General features: G+C 37.9%; 1 protein-coding gene across 1 annotated transcript in view; it reads left to right on the plus strand.

Moving 5' to 3' along the window:
- LOC124709021 (epidermal growth factor-like protein 8) overlaps positions 1–19,612 on the plus strand; it is a 164,331-nt gene extending 144,719 nt beyond the window's left edge. Inside the window, exon 11 of the mRNA XM_047240700.1 lies at positions 18,810–19,612. Within this exon, the coding sequence (XP_047096656.1) occupies positions 18,810–18,853 (44 nt within the window). The 3' untranslated portion in view covers positions 18,854–19,612. The remainder of the gene's footprint in view (positions 1–18,809) is intronic.
- The last annotated feature ends 2,390 nt before the right edge of the window (positions 19,613–22,002 follow it).

Consider the following 22,002-nt stretch of genomic DNA (forward strand, 5'->3'; position numbering starts at 1 on the left):
CAGTTTGTTTTTTTCCCCCCGGAAACAACGTTGTGATGTTACTAGTATTTTTAATAAATCAGAGAGTCTTTTACAAAAAAGTTTTTCAAGAATTTTTGAAAGTATAGACAGTAGAGGAACATGCATACAGTTTGACATGTTTTTTTTCATTTCTGTTTTTGTGAAGTCGTTTCACTTTAACAATTTTTAAGTATGTTGCAAAGTTAATAGTTGAGAAAGACAGATTTACAAGATAAGTCAGCGGTCCAGAAAGTACATTTGGACTTTCTACAACAAAGTCTCATGTATTATTTACACTGCATGACAAAGAAAGTGAGGCAACCAGAAGACGTGGTGGGTGTCAATGTAACTTTTTACACGGACTCACCATTGGTGGGTACATACATGATTTGTATTGCAATCCTCTGTGGCAGGTGGGACAGCCACCAGAGTGCATTACTGTTGTTCATGTTTAATGTTGTTACCAAGCCTGTGTAATTTTTCCTCCTTATCTTTTCTACGTAATTCTGTAGCTCTTAATTCGTTCGAGCAATCAATCATTCATGATAGGAAACACAGTCATAGCTCAGTCACTCAAAATGATTCTGAAATTTTACTTGTTAGAATGAAATCAGGCGATGATTCTTCTTCTCTGCAAGCTCGTGCTTTGCGGCAGTCTGCTAATCTGTACAAATAAAATGCCTCGTAATTTTGGGAGCGTTGTATAATCAGTCGGGAAACCTCATATCAAGTGGATATTTGGCTTTGATGAAGTTTAACCTTCCGAAGAAGTAATGGAGCTCTTGGATTATTAAATGCAGGTTCGTATCCAGTCTTTCGGAAGTTCCCTTCTGATTAACAACTACGCAATATATCGATAAATATCATTAATTCTCATATTTCCAATACACACCTTTTATTTGAAGGAGCAATCTATATATATTTCCTCTTTAATCGTACAGTTTCGTCTCAGTTATCTTCTGTCATAAATCTCAATAATCAGATTACAGTTCTTCCAAACCAAGCTCAGGCTAATCGGCATGAAGACAATCTCGGAAGCTCCCTTTCTTTTTTTTTTTCTAACAACCACCATAGAGAGTGCTACAAAGAATACTTATGCGCTCATGGCATAGCAATTGTATGAGCTACTTTTCGCATGGATTCCGCGAGTATGAAGATAGAAAATTAGTAAACGGCATTCAAGGGTAGAATTGTATCTGAATAATTCATCGAATATAAAGAGATATTACAATTGCCCCTCGCAGCGAGCAAAGTTAATGATAACACACTTTGCGAGCTAACAGAAAAAAATTTGTTGGGTTGTTTATTCAAAAGAGGAATATTTTGAATTCGTAGAATTTTACTATAGAGAGTATGGGTAACATGTTAAGACAATAAGTTACAAGAATACCTAAGCTGTAGCTTTTACATGTACCGGGGTATACCCGCATCCCGAGTACATAACCAGGGAAGATGTAGATTGGTGTAATTACGAAAAAGGTCTACCCATTTGGGAACTGGCCTTCACAGGGAAACCCTGGAAAACCCGGAAGAATAGACCCCAGCTCAGGTATTAAAGAAGATAGGAAAGCCTAAATCCAGTAATTTTTAAATATATAGAAGCTCTATAGATTAGATCGAAGGAAAAGTGCCTCATAGCCAAAAAAAATTTTACAATATTGCTCAAAAAAAATTTTCAAAATTCTTCTTTCGACGATGTAGCCGGCGATCTCGTTGTGAAGTCGATGGAACAGGAACACTGGGTACGGACACCGGGTAGGCGACGTACAGCGTTTGGTGGACGCGGCATGGAGGACAGGCGATGGCTTATGGTACAGGATAGAAGCTGGTAACGTGCCGTAGAAACAGGAAGATGATCTCAGGAACAGATGGTCAGGTACGTGAACATGAAACAGGTTTAAAGTGGAATAAGAAAAGGTTCTGACTGAATAAATCCCTGGAAGAGAGTGGATTAAGGCAACGAAGCCCATATTTCATCGTTGAACTCAAAATCGGAGTGGATCCCTACATTCTTCCATCTGTACTAGACTGGAACATCTATCAGTCCTGACAATCGCGATTTTTTTTTTTTTTTTTTTTTTTTTTTTAGTCCTCAATACCAAAGTTGTTTTGCATTACAACTGCTGATTGTCCAAAACATTGCATTTAAATTTCGTTGTAGCTCATATCGAATGTATTCCTCTCAAAAAAATTTTTAATCTAATCTTCGTTTTGTTATAGTGCAGGTGGAAGTAGAGCATTGAATCTGTCCGAGGTTTGCTTTCAATTACGAAATTATGGATAAAATTTAAGTTTACACCTGATGAAAAATTTTAAAAACAGGCATATGACACTGACTCCACAAAAGGAACAATTTGAAAAATTTTTATTATTCTTATAATTAATTGATTTATAGATCCACTTGCAAATAAATATCATTAATGATGACGTATGTTCATTTAACAAATCATCCACTCGTAGAATCTTCTTCATCCTCTCATGAACATTTATGGAAATATATTTCAACAATTATGTCCATAATATGAAACACACAAACTGCTATTCTTAAAATGTTAATTAAAATTCTTAAATTAATTCTCCTGGTAAAGAAGGCATAATGAAAAATCTAAAAATTATAATAATTTTCTCTCGCGCAACCAGAGAGTTTCTTCAATTGTTTGCAACAGTGACATTATCGACTGTTGCTTCATTTCACAGTTCATTTGGTATCTTGCGCGAACAGCGCACATCATACACACAGCGTATTTACCTACATATCCCACACTGTTCAAGTTTCACATGCAATTCTCACATAAGTGCCGTGTCTTGAGGAAATGTAGATGCACTTTCATTTTATATCACTGTGGCTTCTGCTCGTAGTCCACACTTACAAACACTAGTAATTAACAAATTCTTCTACCTATCTTAAAATTTTTGTGCTAAACTATCACAGGAGTAATCTCACTGTCTCTTAACCTATCACAGGAGTAATCTCACTGTCTCTTAACCTATCACAGGAGTAATCTCACTGTCTCTTAACCTGTCACAGGAGCAATCTCACTGTCTCTTAACCTATCACAGGAGTAATCTCACTGTCTCTTAACCTGTCACAGGAGCAATCTCACTGTCTCTTAACCTCTAGACAACATAAACTTCTTGATATTTATATACACATTCGACACATAGTCAAATTCCACTCTAAATTCTTCTCCATATTTGGTATCACAGATCTACGATCCTTCAAAAAATTTCTTAATATCATTATGCGGGAATAATCCCTTTATTCTTTTCGATTCGGGATATGCCAACAAGTATGATCCAGGATTTGGCATATTTACAATAACATATGGTCCGGTATAAATAAGATTCCATTTCTTTATGTTCTTCATCAGTTTCGAGGAATGGAAGTGTCGCCTCAGTAAAACCTTTTCTCCAAGATGAAACGTCTGAATCCGGTGAATCCGTTTATCATATGTCAATTTCCGTTGTATTGCCTTTTTAGTTAAATTGACAAGTGCGAGTCGAATCTTTTCCTCCCATTTTAAATTCTGGTCTTCATACTTTGGCGGATGGTTTATCCAGAAGTTCTTTTCAATCTGACTAAATATAAGCTCTGTTGGAGTAAAGTTAGTTGAGGTATGTGTCAGATTATTAAATATTTCTTCAAATGCTGACAAATAATCAGCCCATGATGTTTCTTTACTGTGACAGTATGTACGCATAAATCGGTTTAATTCTCAAAAAACTCGTTCTATTGGACTACCTTGTGGATGGTAACATGATGTCAAAATTTGTTGAATACCAAGTTGTGTTAGTGTTTGCTTCCATTTAAATCCAGTAAAAATTCTGGCATTATCTGTAATTATGGATTTCGGTAAACCTACATGCGGAAGATAGTCACGCACCAATCTCACTACAACAGCTCTGGCAGTAGCACACTTTAATGGATATAGTTTTACATATTTTGTAAACACGTCAAAGAATCCAACACTGAATTTTACTCCTCCTCTTGATCGTGGGAGAGGGCCGCAGATATCACACGAAATTAACGCCCTTGGCTCTCGTGGAATAATTGAATGCAGAACATGCTTACTACCTCTATTATCCGGTTTTGCCTTTTGACAGAGTAAACAGTTTTGTATTGTTTGGTGCACTTTTCTCCGAATATTCGGAAAATAACAGTATGCTCCTATTTTATTGGCACATTTAATTACACCAAAATGTCCCCATGATAAGTGGGTAAACCAAATTAATTTTTCCTCATATTCCTTCGGGATACATACACACCACCGTGGATTGTTGTCCTTCCCACGCCTGAAGAATAATACTCCATTTACTAATTTATAATGATCTAAACTAGCCCTTGAATTTTGTTGTTCCTTTAGCTGAATTATCTTCTTCCATCGAGGGTCTTTTCATTGTAAATTTCCCATATCTCTACAAAGATGTACATAATAAGTCTTGTAGATATTGTCCTGCAACAGTAATACTGGAAAATCCGAAGTATTTACTGATTCTATTTCCGGCGTTAAACCTTCTGGGGATCTTGACAGCGCATCCGCAATAATATTTTCTTTGCCAGACACATGAATAATTTTAAATTGGTACTGTTGTAGTGTCATTGTCCAACGTGACAGTCTAGGCTGTAATAATTTACATGTTTGCAAAGAGGTTAGTGATTGATGGTCACAATACACAATCGTTTTCGAACCATATAAATAATAGTTAAACTTCTTGAATGCCCAGATAACTGCAAGTGCTTCAAGTTCTGTGGTCGTATAGGCTCTTTCACAGGGCGATAACACTCGACTAGCAATTGCTATCGGACAGAATGTTGGTACCTCTTTTATTTTCCTTATTTGGAAGAGACAAGCACCTAATCCAACATCCGATGAATCCGTGGACAGACAGAACTCACAATTCATATCAGGGTGATATAATAAGGATGCGTTAATGAGTTGGTCTTTAATGTCTCGAAAAGCTAGTTCACATTCTTCAGTCCATTGCCATGGCACATCCTTCCGTAGAAGCCGGTTTAATGCCTCAGAATTCATGGCTTGAGTCTTTATGAAACGACGGAAGAATGATGCCATACCTATAAATCCCTTCAGCTGTCTTTTATTCCGTGGTGATGGAAAATTGCGAATTGCACTTATCTTCTTCTCGGTAGGCAGGATACCTTTTGCATCTATCATATGTCCTAAGAACTTGATTTGTGGTAAAGCAAAATGAGACTTTTGTAAGTTTACTGTAATTCCGGTTTTCTTGAAAACAGCAAAAATCCTTTCCAAAATATGCAAATGCTCTTCCCATGTTTTCGTGGCTATTAATGAGTCGTCAACAAACACAGTTATACGACTATGCAATTCTGGTCCAAGAACATAATCCAACGCTGAAATAAATATTCCGGCACTAATATTAAGTCCGAACGGGACAACTCTAAATTGGTAACTTCTCCCAGCATAGATAAATGCGGTATATTTCCTAGATTCTTCATCCATTTGGACCTGCCAGTACGAACTTCTCAAATCAACACTAGTTAAGTACGAAACATCCTGGAAATTTTGAATTAATTCATCTATATTTTCCGGATGAGTTCTTACAGGTACTATTATTTTATTAATCTCTCTCGCATCCAGAACTAATCTAACGTTACCTCCAGGTTTTGGGACAACTACGAGCGGAGAACAATATGGACTAGTTGATGGCTCAATCAAGTTCCATTCTAACATTCTATTTATCTCCCTTTGAACAGATTGTTTTAAACGCCAGGGGATCGGATAGTGCGTGTAACAGTAAGTCTGATGTGGCTTCACTTGTAGGTGACAAATATACCCTTTAATAATTCCTGGTTTCTCATCAGAAATCTCTTCATATGCCTCTAACAAACAATGAAGCTGCTGCCTTTGTTCTCCGGGAAGCTGATTTGATTCACTAGCTTTTATCATTGTTGTTTGGTTAAAGTCCTCCTGTTGCATCAAATCCTTTGAAAGCTCCTTGCAACGACCGTTTGTAGTGTCAATTAATTGAATTATGGCACCGCGACAATATTTCTCATGCACCGTTTCCTTTCTATTTAAATCCAGTGCTATCTCTTCTCCATTTAATCTAAATTTAACTATTTCTTCCAAAAAATCAATCTGACAATCGTACTCCTGCATACTCCCAATACCAAGAATACAGTCCACTAATAACTTCTCCACTACAAGGAACGTCCATTTTATCGCTACATTTCCCATTTTCATCTCTAATTGTGTTTGTATTTTGACATTAGGAGAGAGTGCTCCAACAACTCCGATGATTTTGCAGTTCTGTACTGGCAAAATTGGTACCTTCTTCTTCCTAATAATTCTCCAAAAAAGAGCGCCTGAGATGGCACTGGCGGAAGCGGCGGTGTCTAATATCACATTCGTTGGAACTTCCTCTATTTCAACAAATACTTCCGATACCGGAACACTCGATCTGTCATTATGACACGTTATTAAATCCTTTGTTAACTCTTCAGTCAACAGCTCACCATCATTATATCTTAACAAGTGTAATTTTACTGTTTCGCCCCTAACAGATCCCCTGACCGCTCCTCCGGGGCACGATGCGGTCACGTTTAGTTTGACTGATTGTTGGTCCGATTGGTATTTGTCTCTTCAGCTACTTCAGTGATTATCGGTTGTTGTGGTGAATTCTGACTGTATTGCCTTGCTTGTTTCGTGTAATTATTGTTGTTGTTTTGCTGGTGTCGGTAGAACTGTCCTGTATTGCCATGCATTGGATCATATCGATTAAAATTCCTGCTGTTCCTAAAATAGCCCCTCGCTGCACCATTACTAAAGTTTCCATTATGGTAATAATTATTGTTTGCATTTTGTCCATTTCTAAGTCTCCTCGGAGAGTGTAGTTGGTTATGATTATTGTTACTGCTACCATTACTGCCATTCCCATTCGAGTTGCAGCTCGGATTCGCTTCTGTTACTCTTCTTTGATATGAAATTTCTCTTGCCCTTTTATTGTCCTCCTCAATTATATCAATACGATCAAGCGTAGTCATGAATGAGTCTATATCCTTATCATTTATATATAACAGCTGATTCCTTATACTGGTGGGTAGTCTGGACTTGAGTATTCTAAGTATATCCGGCAAAGGAATCGGTACATCCCAATACAAAGATTTATTAATGTATTTCTCAAAATATCTCTTTAGAGATCCTCTAGAAAATGAGAAAGGCTCAGGATATAATACTTCCTGCCTAAGTCTTTCTTGTACTCCAGCAGACCAATATTTTGCTAGAAAAGCCTGCTCAAATTCTTTGTAACATTTACAAGAAGATGTTTGTTCGGATGCCCACAATGTTCCTGTTCCTTGTATATATCCAGATACAAAACTAATCTTTTGCCATTCTGTCCAAGATCGTGGAAATAGACCACTGAAACTTCGAATAAAGACTACAGGATGAACATTCTTTTTGTCAGGGTTAAAGATTTGAAATTGTCTCTGTTTAATCATCTTCTCCTCAACGCTACTACGATTCCAAAAATCATCCTGTTCGTACTTTTCCTTGTGGCTATCCGTTATATCGAATCTAACTTGTGACGTTCCAGTTCTGTCTACATCGGATCTTGACGTGGACGGAATGTCACGCGCAGATTGAGGATGTTGTTTCCTACTTCTCGCTGTTTGTAAATCCTCCTGCGAGAGATTTAGTGATCTTTCGATATTTTCTTTCCAACGCGAGAATTCTTCGCCAAGTTGTTCTCGAACTCCCTTTAACCCTTTGTTAAAAAAATTATCCTCGGAACTCTCTGAAATTGACTGTAAAGCTACTTTCACAGTTTCTTCTATGGTTTCCGAAGGAGAATTTTGCCGCTCTAATGTCATTTCTGAAAACTTTCCCGCAAGTACATTCATTCTATGTTCCACTGTCTCCTGTTTTTCCTTCACTTCGTCAAATTGCTTCTTTAGATTATCTTGGGATTCTATAATTTCTGGTATCATAGCTACGGAACACTGTATGTCCTCTTGAGCTTGTATTACTTGAGGAAACAGTTCTACTTGTTTTTGTATCGTGTCGATTTTGACGGATACATATTCGGTTAGTTCCGCTTTTAATTTACTATTGTTTTCTTGGCATTGTTGGCGGACCTGCTCAATTCGAGCAATAAGATTCTGTTCGGTCCTTTCTGCCTGTTCCTTTTTTCCTGTGTCTGGGTATTTAATCTCTGATCTAATTCGGTAAAGGTTGCTCTTAACTGATTTTGTAATTCTGTTTGATTTTCGGCTAGTTGATTTTGGAGTTCATTTTGTATAACGGATAAGTCTCGTTTTACCTCTGCTTGGCCTTCGGCTAATAGAGACAGCTGTTACATAATAACAACTAATGTGTCAACAACAGTCTGATCAGTTGTTGTATGAATGTTTTCTGAACCAGCGGGATTATTTATATTGCTACCGCTAGCCACAACAGTCTCAGAATTTCTATCCGTGGCCTCTGCTCCTGCGCAAATAGCTGAAGGCTGTTGCACGTCTCGTTGCTGATTCAATGACATTTTAAATGCCGCTCTAGTCAATACCATTAAATAACTGTCAATATCAGGTTCCAGTCACTAAATACAGTTTCAAATTTACTGTCGTAGACACACTTAACTTCCAAATTACTTCACAGATAGTATAAAGTTCAATGTTCAGATACGAAAACCACACAATACACAGTTCTACAATCTAACTACTATCTGGAAAAAAGTTCTCTCTAAATTGATTTCAAACTATTTTAACTACAGGATAAAAAAAATTAGATTTCTCTGGCCTTGTTCTGTAATTTCGGTGTTGTCCAATAGTTGACATCGTTTCTTGGTATCAGCCATCTTTTACTATGGGCACCGAATCTCTCTTCAGGTTAGTTACCTCTCGTTCTTGTTGGTTTTCATGAAACAAAAAATACATATATTATATAACAATCCAAGAGAGTCCTGTCACACTCGCCACTGTAATTTTTCCTCCTATCTTTTCTATTCTATTCTGTAGCTCTTAATTCGTTCGAGCAATCAATCATTCATGATAGGAAACACAGTCATAGCTCAGTCACTCAAAATGATTCTGAAATTTTACTTGTTAGAATGAAATCAGGCGATGATTCTTCTTCTCTGCAAGCTCGTGCTTTGCGGCAGTCTGCTAATCTGCACAAATAAAATGCCTCGTAATTTTGGGAGCGTTGTATAATCAGTCGGGAAACCTCATATCAAGCGGATATTTGGCTTTGATGAAGTTTAACCTTCCGAAGAAGTAATGGAGCTCTTGGATTATTAAATGCAGGTTCGTATCCAGTCTTTCGGAAGTTCCCTTCTGATTAACCACTACGCAATATATCGATAAATATCATTAATTCTCATATTTCCAATACACACCTTTTATTTGAAGGAGCAATCTATATATATTTCCTCTTTAATCGTACAGTTTCGTCTCAGTTATCTTCTGTCATAAATCTCAATAATCAGATTACAGTTCTTCCAAACCAAGCTCAGGCTAATCGGCACGAAGACAATCTCGGAAGCTCCCTTTCTTTTTTTTTCTCTAACAACCACCAGAGACAGTACTACAAAGAATACTTATGCGCTCATGGCATAGCAATTGTATGAGCTACTTTTCGCATGGATTCCGCGAGTATGAAGATAGAAAATTAGTAAACGGCATTCAAGGGTAGAATTGTATCTGAATAATTCATCGAATATAAAGAGATATTACACCTGTTAGGATGTATAAGATGTTAAGTGAACACTACAAAGAACACAGAGATGCTGTGTACTTGTGTGAGACAGCACTGTCAGCTCCTGGCTGAGTTTGAAAGGGGCCGCACTGTGTACCTCTATTTGGCTCGCTGCTCAAATTGTGCAATATCCAGAGTTGTGGGGCCTTTGGTTGTGACAGTGACTCAATGTTGAACTGCATAGGAGCATGAGAACAGGCAGACTCGTAATCGAAGTTGAGGTCAATCACAAGGGGAAATAGCCACATCATCCACATCATAAACCCTTCCCATCTGCATCTGCCATTAAAGAACAATTAATGAACTCCCTGTAACATTCAGTATCACACCACACCATTCACTGAACACTAGCAGCAGATGGACTTGAAATTACTGTTCCATGTGTTGGCTGCCATTAACGCCACAACACAAACAGATGTGATTGCAATAGTGCTGTGACCAGGAAGTATTGGCTGCTGGTGAATGACATTGTATTTCGTTTAGCAATGAATTGTGGTTCTGCACTATCGCAGATGATAATCACCAGAAAGTATGGTGGGGACCTGGCAGAGGTCCCATTCTTCCAATATTTTGGAGGGGCGCAGTGGTATTTTCCCTGCAGTCATGGTGTGGGTAGCCATTCAGTATGACTTCAGATTATGGATGGTAGTGATAGAGAGAACTCTGACAGCACAACAGTATGTCACGATCATCCTGCGACCTCATATGCTGCCCCTCATGTGACAGTATAGTGGTACCATTTTTCAACAGGACAATGCTTGTCCCCACGTGGCATGTGTCTCTATGAACTGTCTGCAAGTGATGTTAAGGTAATCCCATGGCCAGAAATATCCCTAGATCCATCCCAAATAGAACATGTGAGAGACCAGGTCAGACATCAGTTCTGTCCTAGTGCCAGTGTCCTAGATATCATAGACCAGTTACTACAGTTGTGGGCCAACTTGTCTCAGGAGAGGATGCAATGGCTCTATGACACCTTTCCCAACAGAATGAAGGCATGCATGTAGGCCTGAGGGAGTGCATCATCATGCTGGTAAGTGGGCTCATACTGCCCTGTTCTTTGTAAATTTTTTATAATCACTGCAATAACCATCTCAAACCCTGATGTTTCATTGTGTTTACTTTTTCCCTCTCTGGGTGCTACAATTTTTTTTCTTTGTCAGGCAGGTACATTCAGCACAAAGTAAAAGAGTACCATATTAGCCATTCACCCTACTTTGGCAGAATATATGGACTCATGCATGTATATTCTGCTTTAGACAGATGGTGTGCTTATATTTCACACATCTTGGGAACATCATCTATTTTTTTTTCCTTCTTTGAACACTTCACCCATCTCATCTCATACAGCATCAATAACGTTTTTGTCACATATTCTCTATGAAATTGTATCCTTGTTTCCGAAGACTGCCCAGTGGTTCAAGTCTTCAAGATTAATATTTCACTGCAGAAAATCACTTGTAGACTAGATGTGACTGCTGTTGAAACCTGTTGACCACATTCTTCTTCTGTTGCACTGTCTTGCAATGGAACTCGGGTTATCCAAGAATTCTTGGAGCACATGCCAGCGAACTGTAGTGATGACATGTTTGGAAGCTTGAAACACCTCAGACTTGTACTTTTGCCTATACAAAGGTATTTCAGTTTAAACCTCCCCAATATATTTGTGGCAAACATAGAGAGAGAAGGAGAGGAGGGGGGGGGGTAGTTCTATATTTCTTCTTTTTCTTCTTCTTCTCCTTCTGCTTTTCATTTTGGCCATCTGAGGACTATGTTGATTCACATTGGCTTCATTTCTTGGCCCATATTCTTTCATTCTCATACTTTGCTACCTCCTCCACTCTTCTGTCCACAATGATTTTGTGAAAGTTTTAATTCTATTTAAAAATTACCCTGTTGTCTATTTATGGTTCTCATATTCTCATTTCTTCCAGATCCCGGTGTACCTCTTGCATCCAGGGTACTTTAGTTCTCTTGTTCACCAGAAACTGTCATTATTTGCTGTGTTAACCTACCCTGGTCCAATTTGAAACCCATCTTATTTCCTGAATTTTTCACATCAAGAGTTCTGGTTAGGTATAGTCACTAATAAAGTGTTGTTTCATCACAGTTATATACTTTTGCATCATTTAAATTTTCATCTACCATTACTTTGTCTAGAATTTCAGGAAATTGTGAAGTAGACTCGGCAATGGAAGCTCTTGGTTCACCTTCATTGTCTATTTGGCTAATTCCATGGTGACACCACCACCTTGGAAACCATCTGTCGAAAGCAATACAGTGTTTGTGTCCTCTAAATCAAAGTGAAATTCCATAGCTCAGGCTTTAGTAATTGGCCTGCAAAGTGGCACTGTTTCACTTTGGTTTAATACAAACCACCCATCAAGATATTCCTTAAGTTTGCTGTCTTTTCCTAGTTTCATCCTTTCTCTATCCATTCCTACATAACTTTCAACTTACAAATTTATCTGTTTATTTCAATTGTGTCTTCTACAAATCCTATTATTGTACCCACTCTCACATGCTAAACTTGCTTTTTGTATCATCATTTTTAACTCAGTCAATAATCTTTAGTTTGTCAATCACAGAATAAGATTTTTTTGTTTTGTTTCTGTAATGTCATAACAAGCACACTAAAATCTAGACTGTGACTGAATAATGCATAATCCTCATTATGACTGTCTCACTAACATTACTGGCAAGCACTGTTATGCAGTCACTTTGCTGACTGCATCAAACTGATAACCACGAGACGTTATTTAGGTTTCTGTCTAACGACACTCAGATATAATGACAGGAAGAGAAACTTAGTGTTGAAGTTAGTTACCCCCATACCTTTTTTTTTTTTTTTTTTGGAGCAGGGGAGGGCGGAGGGCGGGGTGTAGCTTTCAGGGGCAAATGATACTACATAATCACTACAAGCGAACTGTAATAAGACTTTTACAAAACATTGTATCTCAATCTGCTACATATCAGGCTTTTTTCTGCAGCTTTTCTTCAGATACTATACATAAACAGACTAAAGCAGCCTAGTAGTTATTCCCTTAATTCTCAGTTTTAGTAGCTTAGGACTAGTCATAATATATTTTTAGTATACTTTACAGATGTAGCCTATAGTGGCTGCCTCTGCATGTGAGCACCTAACATGACTCATTCCACATTCCTGAAAACTCATCATCATCATGGCAAAAATCAAACAATGGAAAATCCAGGATGGAATGTAACAATATGAGAGAAGGAAAGTTGCTACTCACCATATAGCGGAGATGCTTAATCGCAACAGGCACAATAAAAAGATTCACACAATCGTAGCTATCGGCCATTAAGGCCTTTGTCAGCAGTAGACACACACTCACTCACGTAAGCGCAACGTGCACACACGTCTGCAGTCTCAGAGAGCTGAAACTACACTGCGAGCAGCAGCACCAGTGCATGATGGGAGTGGTGAGTGGGTGGGGGTAAGGAGGAGGCTGGGGCGGGGAGAGGGAGGGATAGTACGGTCAGAGTGGCCGACAGTGAAGTGTTGCAGTTTAGACAGAGGGTAGGAGAGAAGGTGCGGAGAGGGGGGGGGGGGGGGGGAGGGGGGTAAGTAGCGGAAATGAGAACAATAAAAATGTTGTTGTTGTGGTCTTTAGTCCTGAGACTGGTTTGATGCAGCTCTCCATGCACATACAGTAAAGCTGCATGCCCTCGGGAAAAATCACTGCTGTAGTTTCCCTTTGCTTTCAGCCATTTGCAGTACCAGCACAGCAAGGCTGTTTTGGTTAGTGTTACAAGGCCAGATCAGTCATCATCCAGACTATTGCCCCTGCAACTACTGAAAGGCTGCTGCCCCTCTTCAGGAACCACACGTTTGTCTGGCCTCTCAACAGATACCCCTCCGTTGTGGTTGCACCTACAGTACATCTATCTGTATTGCTGAGGCATGCAAGCCTCTGCACCAACAGCAAGGTCCATCATGGTTCATTACGGTGGGGGGGGGGGGGGGGGGTAAAAGACTGGGTGTGGGTGTGACGGTGAAATGATGGCTGTGTAGTGCTGGAATGGGAACAGGGAGGGGACAGGATGGGTGAGGACAGTGACTAACAAAGGTTGTGGCCAGGAGAGTTACGAGAATGTAGGATGTGTTTCTACTACTGACAAAGGCCTTAATGGCCAAAAGCTATGATTGTGTGAATCTTTTTATTATGCCTGTCGTGACTCTTCATCACGATGGAATTTACAGAACATGATGTGTGAATGAATGTATGAATTCTACTGATGATAAGAGACCCACTGATTAAGGAATGATAAAGAATATCATCAGGTTAAAATCACACTAGCACTTTCATCACCATATAAAATATCTTTAGAGATTGGCACAGAAAAGCATTCTCATCCTGATGCTGGGCAAGTCCATCCCTCTGTTCCAAAGGTGTGGCCACCTCCTTGGACTGGTACCCACCAAGATGAGTACTTCAAATGTTCTCTTTTTATTTCTGTAGTATATATCATGGCAAGGAAGTCTTTGTGCACTGTGGCTCCACGAAAAGTTCTTCATTATTAGTCATGAGTGATTATATGCAATTCTGTTGCAATTTTCATCACAACACACACAACAGTACACGAAATTCTCATTAAACACTTTTCTTGTTGGGCTGCAAGAACCACTAGCTATTCCAGTTGCACAATAATAACATTACAAGAATATTTCTTCGAATATGTAACACATTGTATCCAGCTCAAATTTCCAGTATGTCGTGCATTAATTCATCCTCTGAGTAATAACACTTCAGTGTCAGTACCTCATATAGCTTTCTTTTAAATGAAGCTAAACTAATCTGCATCAACTTTTTCCCTTTGATTTTGTTACAAATAATCATTCCCGTGTATTTTGGTTCCTGGGCACACAGTCTGAGATGGTAGGTGGGGAGCATAAAATTTTCTTTATTTCTAGTATCATGTGAATGGACAAATTCGTTTCTCTCGACTAATTCATGTCTGGTGTACAAAAATATAATAATCTCATACATGTATAAGGATGACAGAGTTAATGTTTTAAGTTTTCTAAATAATAATCGACATGGTTCTTTGTGATTCGCAGTGCACGTATTTTGAATGATTTTTTTCTGTATTTTTAGTATCACACTATGTTTGTCAAGTTACCCAAAAAAAAACAATACCATACCTAATAATGGATTCAAAGTAGCTTGTATATGCTACTTTTCATGTGTCCATGTCAGTTGCCATTGGTAATATTTGCACTGCAAATGCAAAGCTGCTCAGTTTGTTTGCGGGTATTCAAGGGGTGCCTGCCAGCTCAAATTTTTATCTACATTTAAACCTAAGAATTTGACTGAGTCTACTTCTTCTATATTTTGGTTGTTATGTACATATCTTAATCTGCTCACATTTTGACTGTTTGGTTTTGAACTGCATCATGTGAGTCTTAGATACATTTAGATTCAATCCATTTAGCTGAAACCAAGTTTCTAATGCACTGATCGCAGCTTTGGGGATTTTTTTCCAAATCCTGATCTTCAACTAAGATAGAAGTATCATCTGTGAACAGAACTGGTGGGGAGCTGATATTTAACGGTAAGTCATTAACACAGAAGAGAAATAGGACTGGGCCTAATATGGAGCCTTGTGGAACACCCTGAGTGTTCCCCCCCTCCCCTCCAGTCAGAAAAATAATATGCACCATTTGAAGAAATGATGATAACTCTTTGCTTCTGTTTGATAAGTAGGATTTAAGCCAGTGTAGGGCACTGCTAGTAATTCTATACTTTTCAAGTTTTGAAACAAGCAGTGCGTGGTTTACAGAATCAAACGCCTTTGTAAGGTCGCAGAAAATTACTGCCACCTTATTTCTGTTGTCTAATGATACACTTATTTTCTCAGTGAAACTGTTCACTGAATCTATGGTGTTTTTCCCCTGCTGAAAAGCAAATTGATTGTTTAGGATAACAGAATATTTTGCAATGAAGTTTTGGATTTGTGCAACAGCACGTTTTTCAAATATTTCAGATATGACTGGGAGAATTGAGATAGGATGATAATTTCCCATAATCTCTCTTGGTCCCTTCTTGAAGAGTGGTTTGACTTCAGAATATTTCAGCACCTCTGAGAAACAGCCCTGTTCAAAATATTGATTTATTATTGAGCTAGTGGGTTTGCAATTTTATTGTGTACCACTTTAATAACTTTGGTAGGTATTCCATCCCAACCGGCAGATTTCCCCCCCCCCACCCCCCCCCCCCCCCCCCCCCTCCCCTGCTGTTAGAATTGCATTTTCTACATCCTCCACAGAAACTTAAGAATTTTTTAAAGTTTCAGGGTTTTCACCTAGGCCAAAGGGATTTACTTTGTTGTGATAATCTGCTACATCTACATCAGACTTTGCTACGTTTATAAAGAATTCATTAAAGTACTCTGGTATTTGAGTTTGACTTAACAATAGTATTTCCTTCAATGTCAATTTTTGAAATTTCTTGGTTACAGGCTTTCACACCTAAATCAGATACAATGACTGACCACACAGCCTTGTCTTATTTTTATGATTTAAGATTAGCCTGTTATTTGCCAGTCGTTTTGGTGCCTTGACAGCTCTTTTAAATATGGTTTTATTGAGTCTAACATATTTAATGAAATCAATATCTTTATGATATTTTAGTTCTCTGTGCAGTTGCCTTTTCCTAATGCTGGAAATTTTTATGCCCTGGGTAATCCACTCTAATTTATTTGTTATTTTATTTCTGCAGAGTCTAGGTGGAACTGTTTCATTAAAGACACCCAGAAAACTATTTAGGAATTTCTCAAAGTTTTCATCACTTGAGTTACAACTATCAAAAGGCCATGTTTTCTCTTTCAGCTTCTCACTAAATGTTAGCAAGTTTTCCTGCTCATATGGGGTCGCATACGTGAAATGTTCCTGTCTCTCTGTGGCAGCTCAATGAACAATGCACAGTGATCTGAAATACCTAGATCTAGACAAAATGTATACACATCTTCACATACATAATTAGAAAATTGTCAATGCAGGTTGCTGACTGCCCATTGTATCTGGTATATTTAAAGAAATTAAATTTGAAGCCATATTTCTTTACTAAGTCAGTGAATCTTCAGCATAGCTACTATCACATGTGATATCAATATTAAAATCAGCAGCTTTTACATTTTTTTCTATTTTTCTCTACAAAGGTCTTCTAGCATAATTTGAAGCTGTTGACATCCCTGGAATTCTGTATATTGAGATTATTATAACATTAGCTAGTGAGTCCACTATTTCTACACAACAGCTCTCAAACTTGTTTCTTCTGCGAAAGCTAATTGCTAATCTGAAGTTCCCTATTTTGTTTAAAATTTTAATAGTGTCCTACCAGTGCTCATTTAAACAAACAACTCTCATATTTGCATATTCTGACAGAATATCTTCCAATTTGTCTATTTTGGAGCTTCAATTGTTTGAAGCATCAGTGTTTAAATGATTTACATTCCAGTGGATAACATACCTACTCTGACTATTAGTTAGTGGCTTTAGCACATTTCTTGTCAGTAATGGTTTGGTTTTGTCTTTCTTAATGCTAGACAAGTTTTTTCACTGCCATCACTACTTGCCAGTTTCCCTTATTTTTATGACCTGGCAAGTATCTATGAACATCTTACTGAATATTTTTGAGCCCAACCTATTCAGATGTAGACCATCTTTGGCAAGACACTTTGTACTTAGAAATTTGTTGGGATCCATGAAAACTACTCCTAGTTTATTTCACTGTTCTTTAATATTGCTGTTTATTCTCTGCACATAGCTGTCACTCATCGATTTCCTGTACACAATGCCGCTTATTATTATTATTCTGTAATTCGAGTAGAGTCTTCTGACTGTTTGGATGAGGTTCCTTGTATGGCTTACAATTTCTTCCTCACTGTTGTTTCAAAGCAAATTTGTTCCCACATAGATAAAACCACCTTTTACATTTAGGTAATTTTCATAAACAGGTTTTCAGGGCACTGACACATAATTTCCACATTTTCTTTATTTTACTTTGTCAGTGTTGTAGCAATCAATGTTGTCCAGTTGTCTTCTACACAACAATTTTACACCTTCTTTTGTTTTGTGAGATCTCATTCTGGCATCAGGTTCAAATGGCTCTGAGCACTATGGGACTTAACATCTGAGGTCATCAGTCCCCTAGAACTTAGAACTACTTAAACCTAACTAACCTAAGGACATAACACACATCCATGCCCAAGGCAGGATTCAAACCTGCGACCATAGCGGTCGCGCGGTTCCAGACTGAAGCACCTCTGGCAGCAGGTGGTTGGGCTTGTTTACGGTAGTCTTTCTTTTTCAGTTCTCTAGTGAGAAACTATTGGCCTTGAATATCTATTTGTCAAATTGTTGGATGTACTGACAGTCATTTGCTGACTCACTGGCTGTAGCTTACAGGCTATGTCAGATACTCATTGGAGCAACAGCTTCAACTGTCGAACCGCACCTTCCCTGCCACGTGGTGGCATTCACAATGCACCCCTACCACTATCACTATCGTTGTCCCATCCTCTACCAAACCTCTTCACAGATATAGGCTGTGAGTGCGTGGCACAAATGAGCCTGCCCTCTGCAGCCAGGTGCACACCCCACCATTTCCCACTGTTGCATCCATGCAGCATGCAGACTGTGCTAAATGATTTTTGCTGCTTCACCTGTTTATTCTTTTACTGAGATCAACATGACTTTACAGCAAAAAGAAAGATACACATTTCAGTAATTCTTTTTTGTATGATACAATTCACAACATGGAATGACACACAGTTCAAAGTCGTATTGTCTGCAACAATAATGTGATTCCTTTTTCAATGGTGATCAGTGTGAAGCTGTAAGATACAAAGCAAGAAACACAAAACACACCCTTCACAGTATTATTACACTGGGTCACTTGGCACACCGAAAGTGGCTCCATCTGGTAACAAAAAACAAGAATCTTCTCCATAAAAGGGAAAGGCAATTGCAACAAGTCTGCCTTTCCACCACACTCATAAATTACTATTAATTTGTATTCATATTACACACAAATCTGTTGTCCTTTTCAGGCAACTGTCGGAGTGCTTACGGCTACAAATATCACCTAACATAGCATACCTGCAGAGCTGAAGCATGACTGTTGAAGGAAGACTTCTATCAAGAGGAAGTTCACTGCCATTTTGTTCAGGGTTGTTATTGCAACTCTCAACAGTGATTTTTTTTATATGTATATATAATAAATTTTAAGAATGAGATGAAAGCACACAGACATTAAATAATCAATTGTTTGTATAATTATTCAAATATTTTGATAGATTTACAAGATTGTGCATGTATGCAACAAACTTTTTAGCTTCTTTTTGACAAGAATATACTGAAAATGGTTTATTGTGTATCACAGAAGCAGTTGTCAGATAAAATATTTATTTAGTGAAGACTGAAACATATAGATTATGGTGCCATTGTTCTAGTAGTTGTCTTATATAGGATAGAAACTTTGAGACTGTGCCTATATAAACCGCCTGTTGCCTGAAATCAAATGTAGTAATTGTGGGCATGAGCTTCATAAATCCATTGCAGTTGGAGGAGGGGGAAAAAGCTTAATTTATTGAACGCAAAGTTGAATCAGTTAAAAGAATAAAATGTGCCTTTGCAAATAAACTATTCTGCATTACTGAATCAGTGTATGTTTCTACAAGCAATCTGAAACAGAACGATAAGAAAGTTATTTGTCATCTCTTGTGATAAGAACTTAATTAAATCTTTCTACAACTTGAGCTGTTTTGTGAAAATGTTTTAAGGTATATTTTAGGATAAATGGAACCATGTAAGTGAAATTTGACTATGTGTAAATAAAGGCAGTATCAAATAACATTGGAATATTTTTATCAACTTTTGTAGCTTCTGAATTATGAAAATAAATGGACACCAAGATCTTCCCATACAAAATATTCACTTCAGGATGTCTGATAATGCTCTATTGAGATTGGTAAGCTACAATGAGTCTGTAAAGGCAGAGCCATGGTGTAATATTCCCAGTCATATGGTTTCCTTTTGCAATTAGCTTCAATGTAATACAGAATAATCTCAAATGCTGTCAGTCATCACCACAATCATTTTATTAAACAATAATTGTTCTTTATATGGTATTATATCAGCAAATGATCTGTTAGCTTACACATTCCTTTTATCAATATCAGCTTATATCCCCTTCAAACCTGTGAAACTGAATAAAGTGATATTTCAAAGGAGGAGGAAAAAAAGACCTTATTTAGCTCATTCCAGTTGTACCCAGATCATAAAGAAATGTGTATTTCACTATTGCATTAGTAACAGGACTTGCACTACATGTTTTTTATCTGCATGAAATTCTACAAGGGAAATTAAGAAAGTGTTGTAATACAAACCCAGTTGTTCTTAAGCAAACATTTATGTACATTTTTAGAAAGCTGAATGCTAGTGCCCAATTTGCTTGTTATTTTAAACAATACTGTATTACTAAAATATTTATTCCAGATGTGCATAAAAGCATTACAATCCTCAATAGCAAAAATGTCTTTGGTATCCACACCGTTAAAATATCTAGACTCACAAACACAGTCAGCATTTTGTAACTGTTCTGTTATTAAGATACGCAGCAGTCCATAGCTGTCTCTGTTTAGCTGTTTGTGTTTAAGATTTTTCAGAGTTGCAAATTTCACAGTACACAGAATTCACAACTACAACAGTGCTACTGCATACAGTAGTATTAAGTTTCTATAAGGCTGGCAGTGACAAGATTCAAGCCACTGGTGGTATTAAGGAGCTATATGTGCAAACACGAGAAAGAAATAATTATGCTCCATTGTTGGAGGGGACAACAAAAAATCAGTAACAAATGAAAGTCTCAAAAGTACCAAGCTGTTTATTCAAACATGCAGTGTGCCTCTGTTCAGACGAAAAGGGAAAAGATTTCGCTAATAGTGAGAGGAAAGGTTAGCAGGCAGTACATTTTCTGCTACAGGATGTTCTCAGACTAGGTCAATAAGACCTTGCATTTGGATATATCCTTACTGTATACATTCCTGAAGTATGGCTTCTGTGAGAGAATATTATTTTCAAACATATTTGTAGAAGCTTATTTCATCATACCACATCAAAGATTTCCCAACACCTCAACTATGTCGATATTTCTACAGATAAATCTCACTTCTGAGAAGAGACAATAATCCAGAGAAAAATAAAGCTATGAGAAGTGATGCCATGTGGAGTAGGGACACTACATGACATCACTTCTCATAGATTTATTTTTTTGAGGCAGTAACTGTCAAACGGACCACAGTGTTGTCTTCTTGAAGGGCATACTAATGAACATACCAACAGTCTGACTGAACTTATCAAATTCAAATAAGCATTCTAACATACTCTTTTACTCACAATGCAACATCATGGCCTTGAACAATGAAACAGTTATCAAAGACCATTATGACACCTGGGCATTTTATGACACAAAGACTGTTAGGTTGTGGAGTCCAATATCTATCCATTCTTAACTCTTCACCACTTTGCATATTTTGAAGAAGGGGTCAAGTGTAATCAGCAAATGTTCCTACCAAAATTTCTCCATTATGGTTGATTATGCATATTTGGATCACAAAGCTAATTTAATAATACTCATTCATTACACTGAAACACAAAATAAATGACACTTCGTACTTAGCTGTTAGTGGTCACAGAAATGTTCAGGACAACAACTCAAACAACTGGCAGTAGCAAGACTCAATCACAGTGATGAAAATTATTAGTAGGAGAGGCTGAAAATAGGCACCTAGGTGAGTGGTATCACAGTCCACCTAGGTAGAAGTTAATAGTAGTAGGCAGATGGCATTATACTTCAACCTCAAACAAGCCCAGTCACAGCACAATAAGACTAAAGAATAATTGGTGCTATGCTGAGGCACAGTCAATGTTCAATCCACCATGAGATATACACATTCACAGGCAAACAGAAATGAGACTAGCCCGGCAGCCACTTGGTCTTAACAGCCAGCTGGCAGCCAAGTATGCTGTGTGGTTCCACCATTTGCAGGAATTCTGCTAGAGAAGATATTGTGCAGCGTATCGATGCTATGCCATCATGCACTGGTATGTCCAGTGGGATTAGAAGAATAAACTGGCCTTGTCATCATTCACTCACCCTTTTTGGTTTCATGCGAGTGAATGGGTGAATAATAACATGCTCTGTTTCTGTAAAGCTTCTTTCAAGATCTTGAAGTGCTTTTG

The sequence above is a fragment of the Schistocerca piceifrons genome, chromosome 1, assembly GCF_021461385.2.
Source record: "Schistocerca piceifrons isolate TAMUIC-IGC-003096 chromosome 1, iqSchPice1.1, whole genome shotgun sequence".
In the NCBI taxonomy this organism is placed as follows: Eukaryota; Metazoa; Arthropoda; class Insecta; order Orthoptera; family Acrididae; genus Schistocerca; species Schistocerca piceifrons.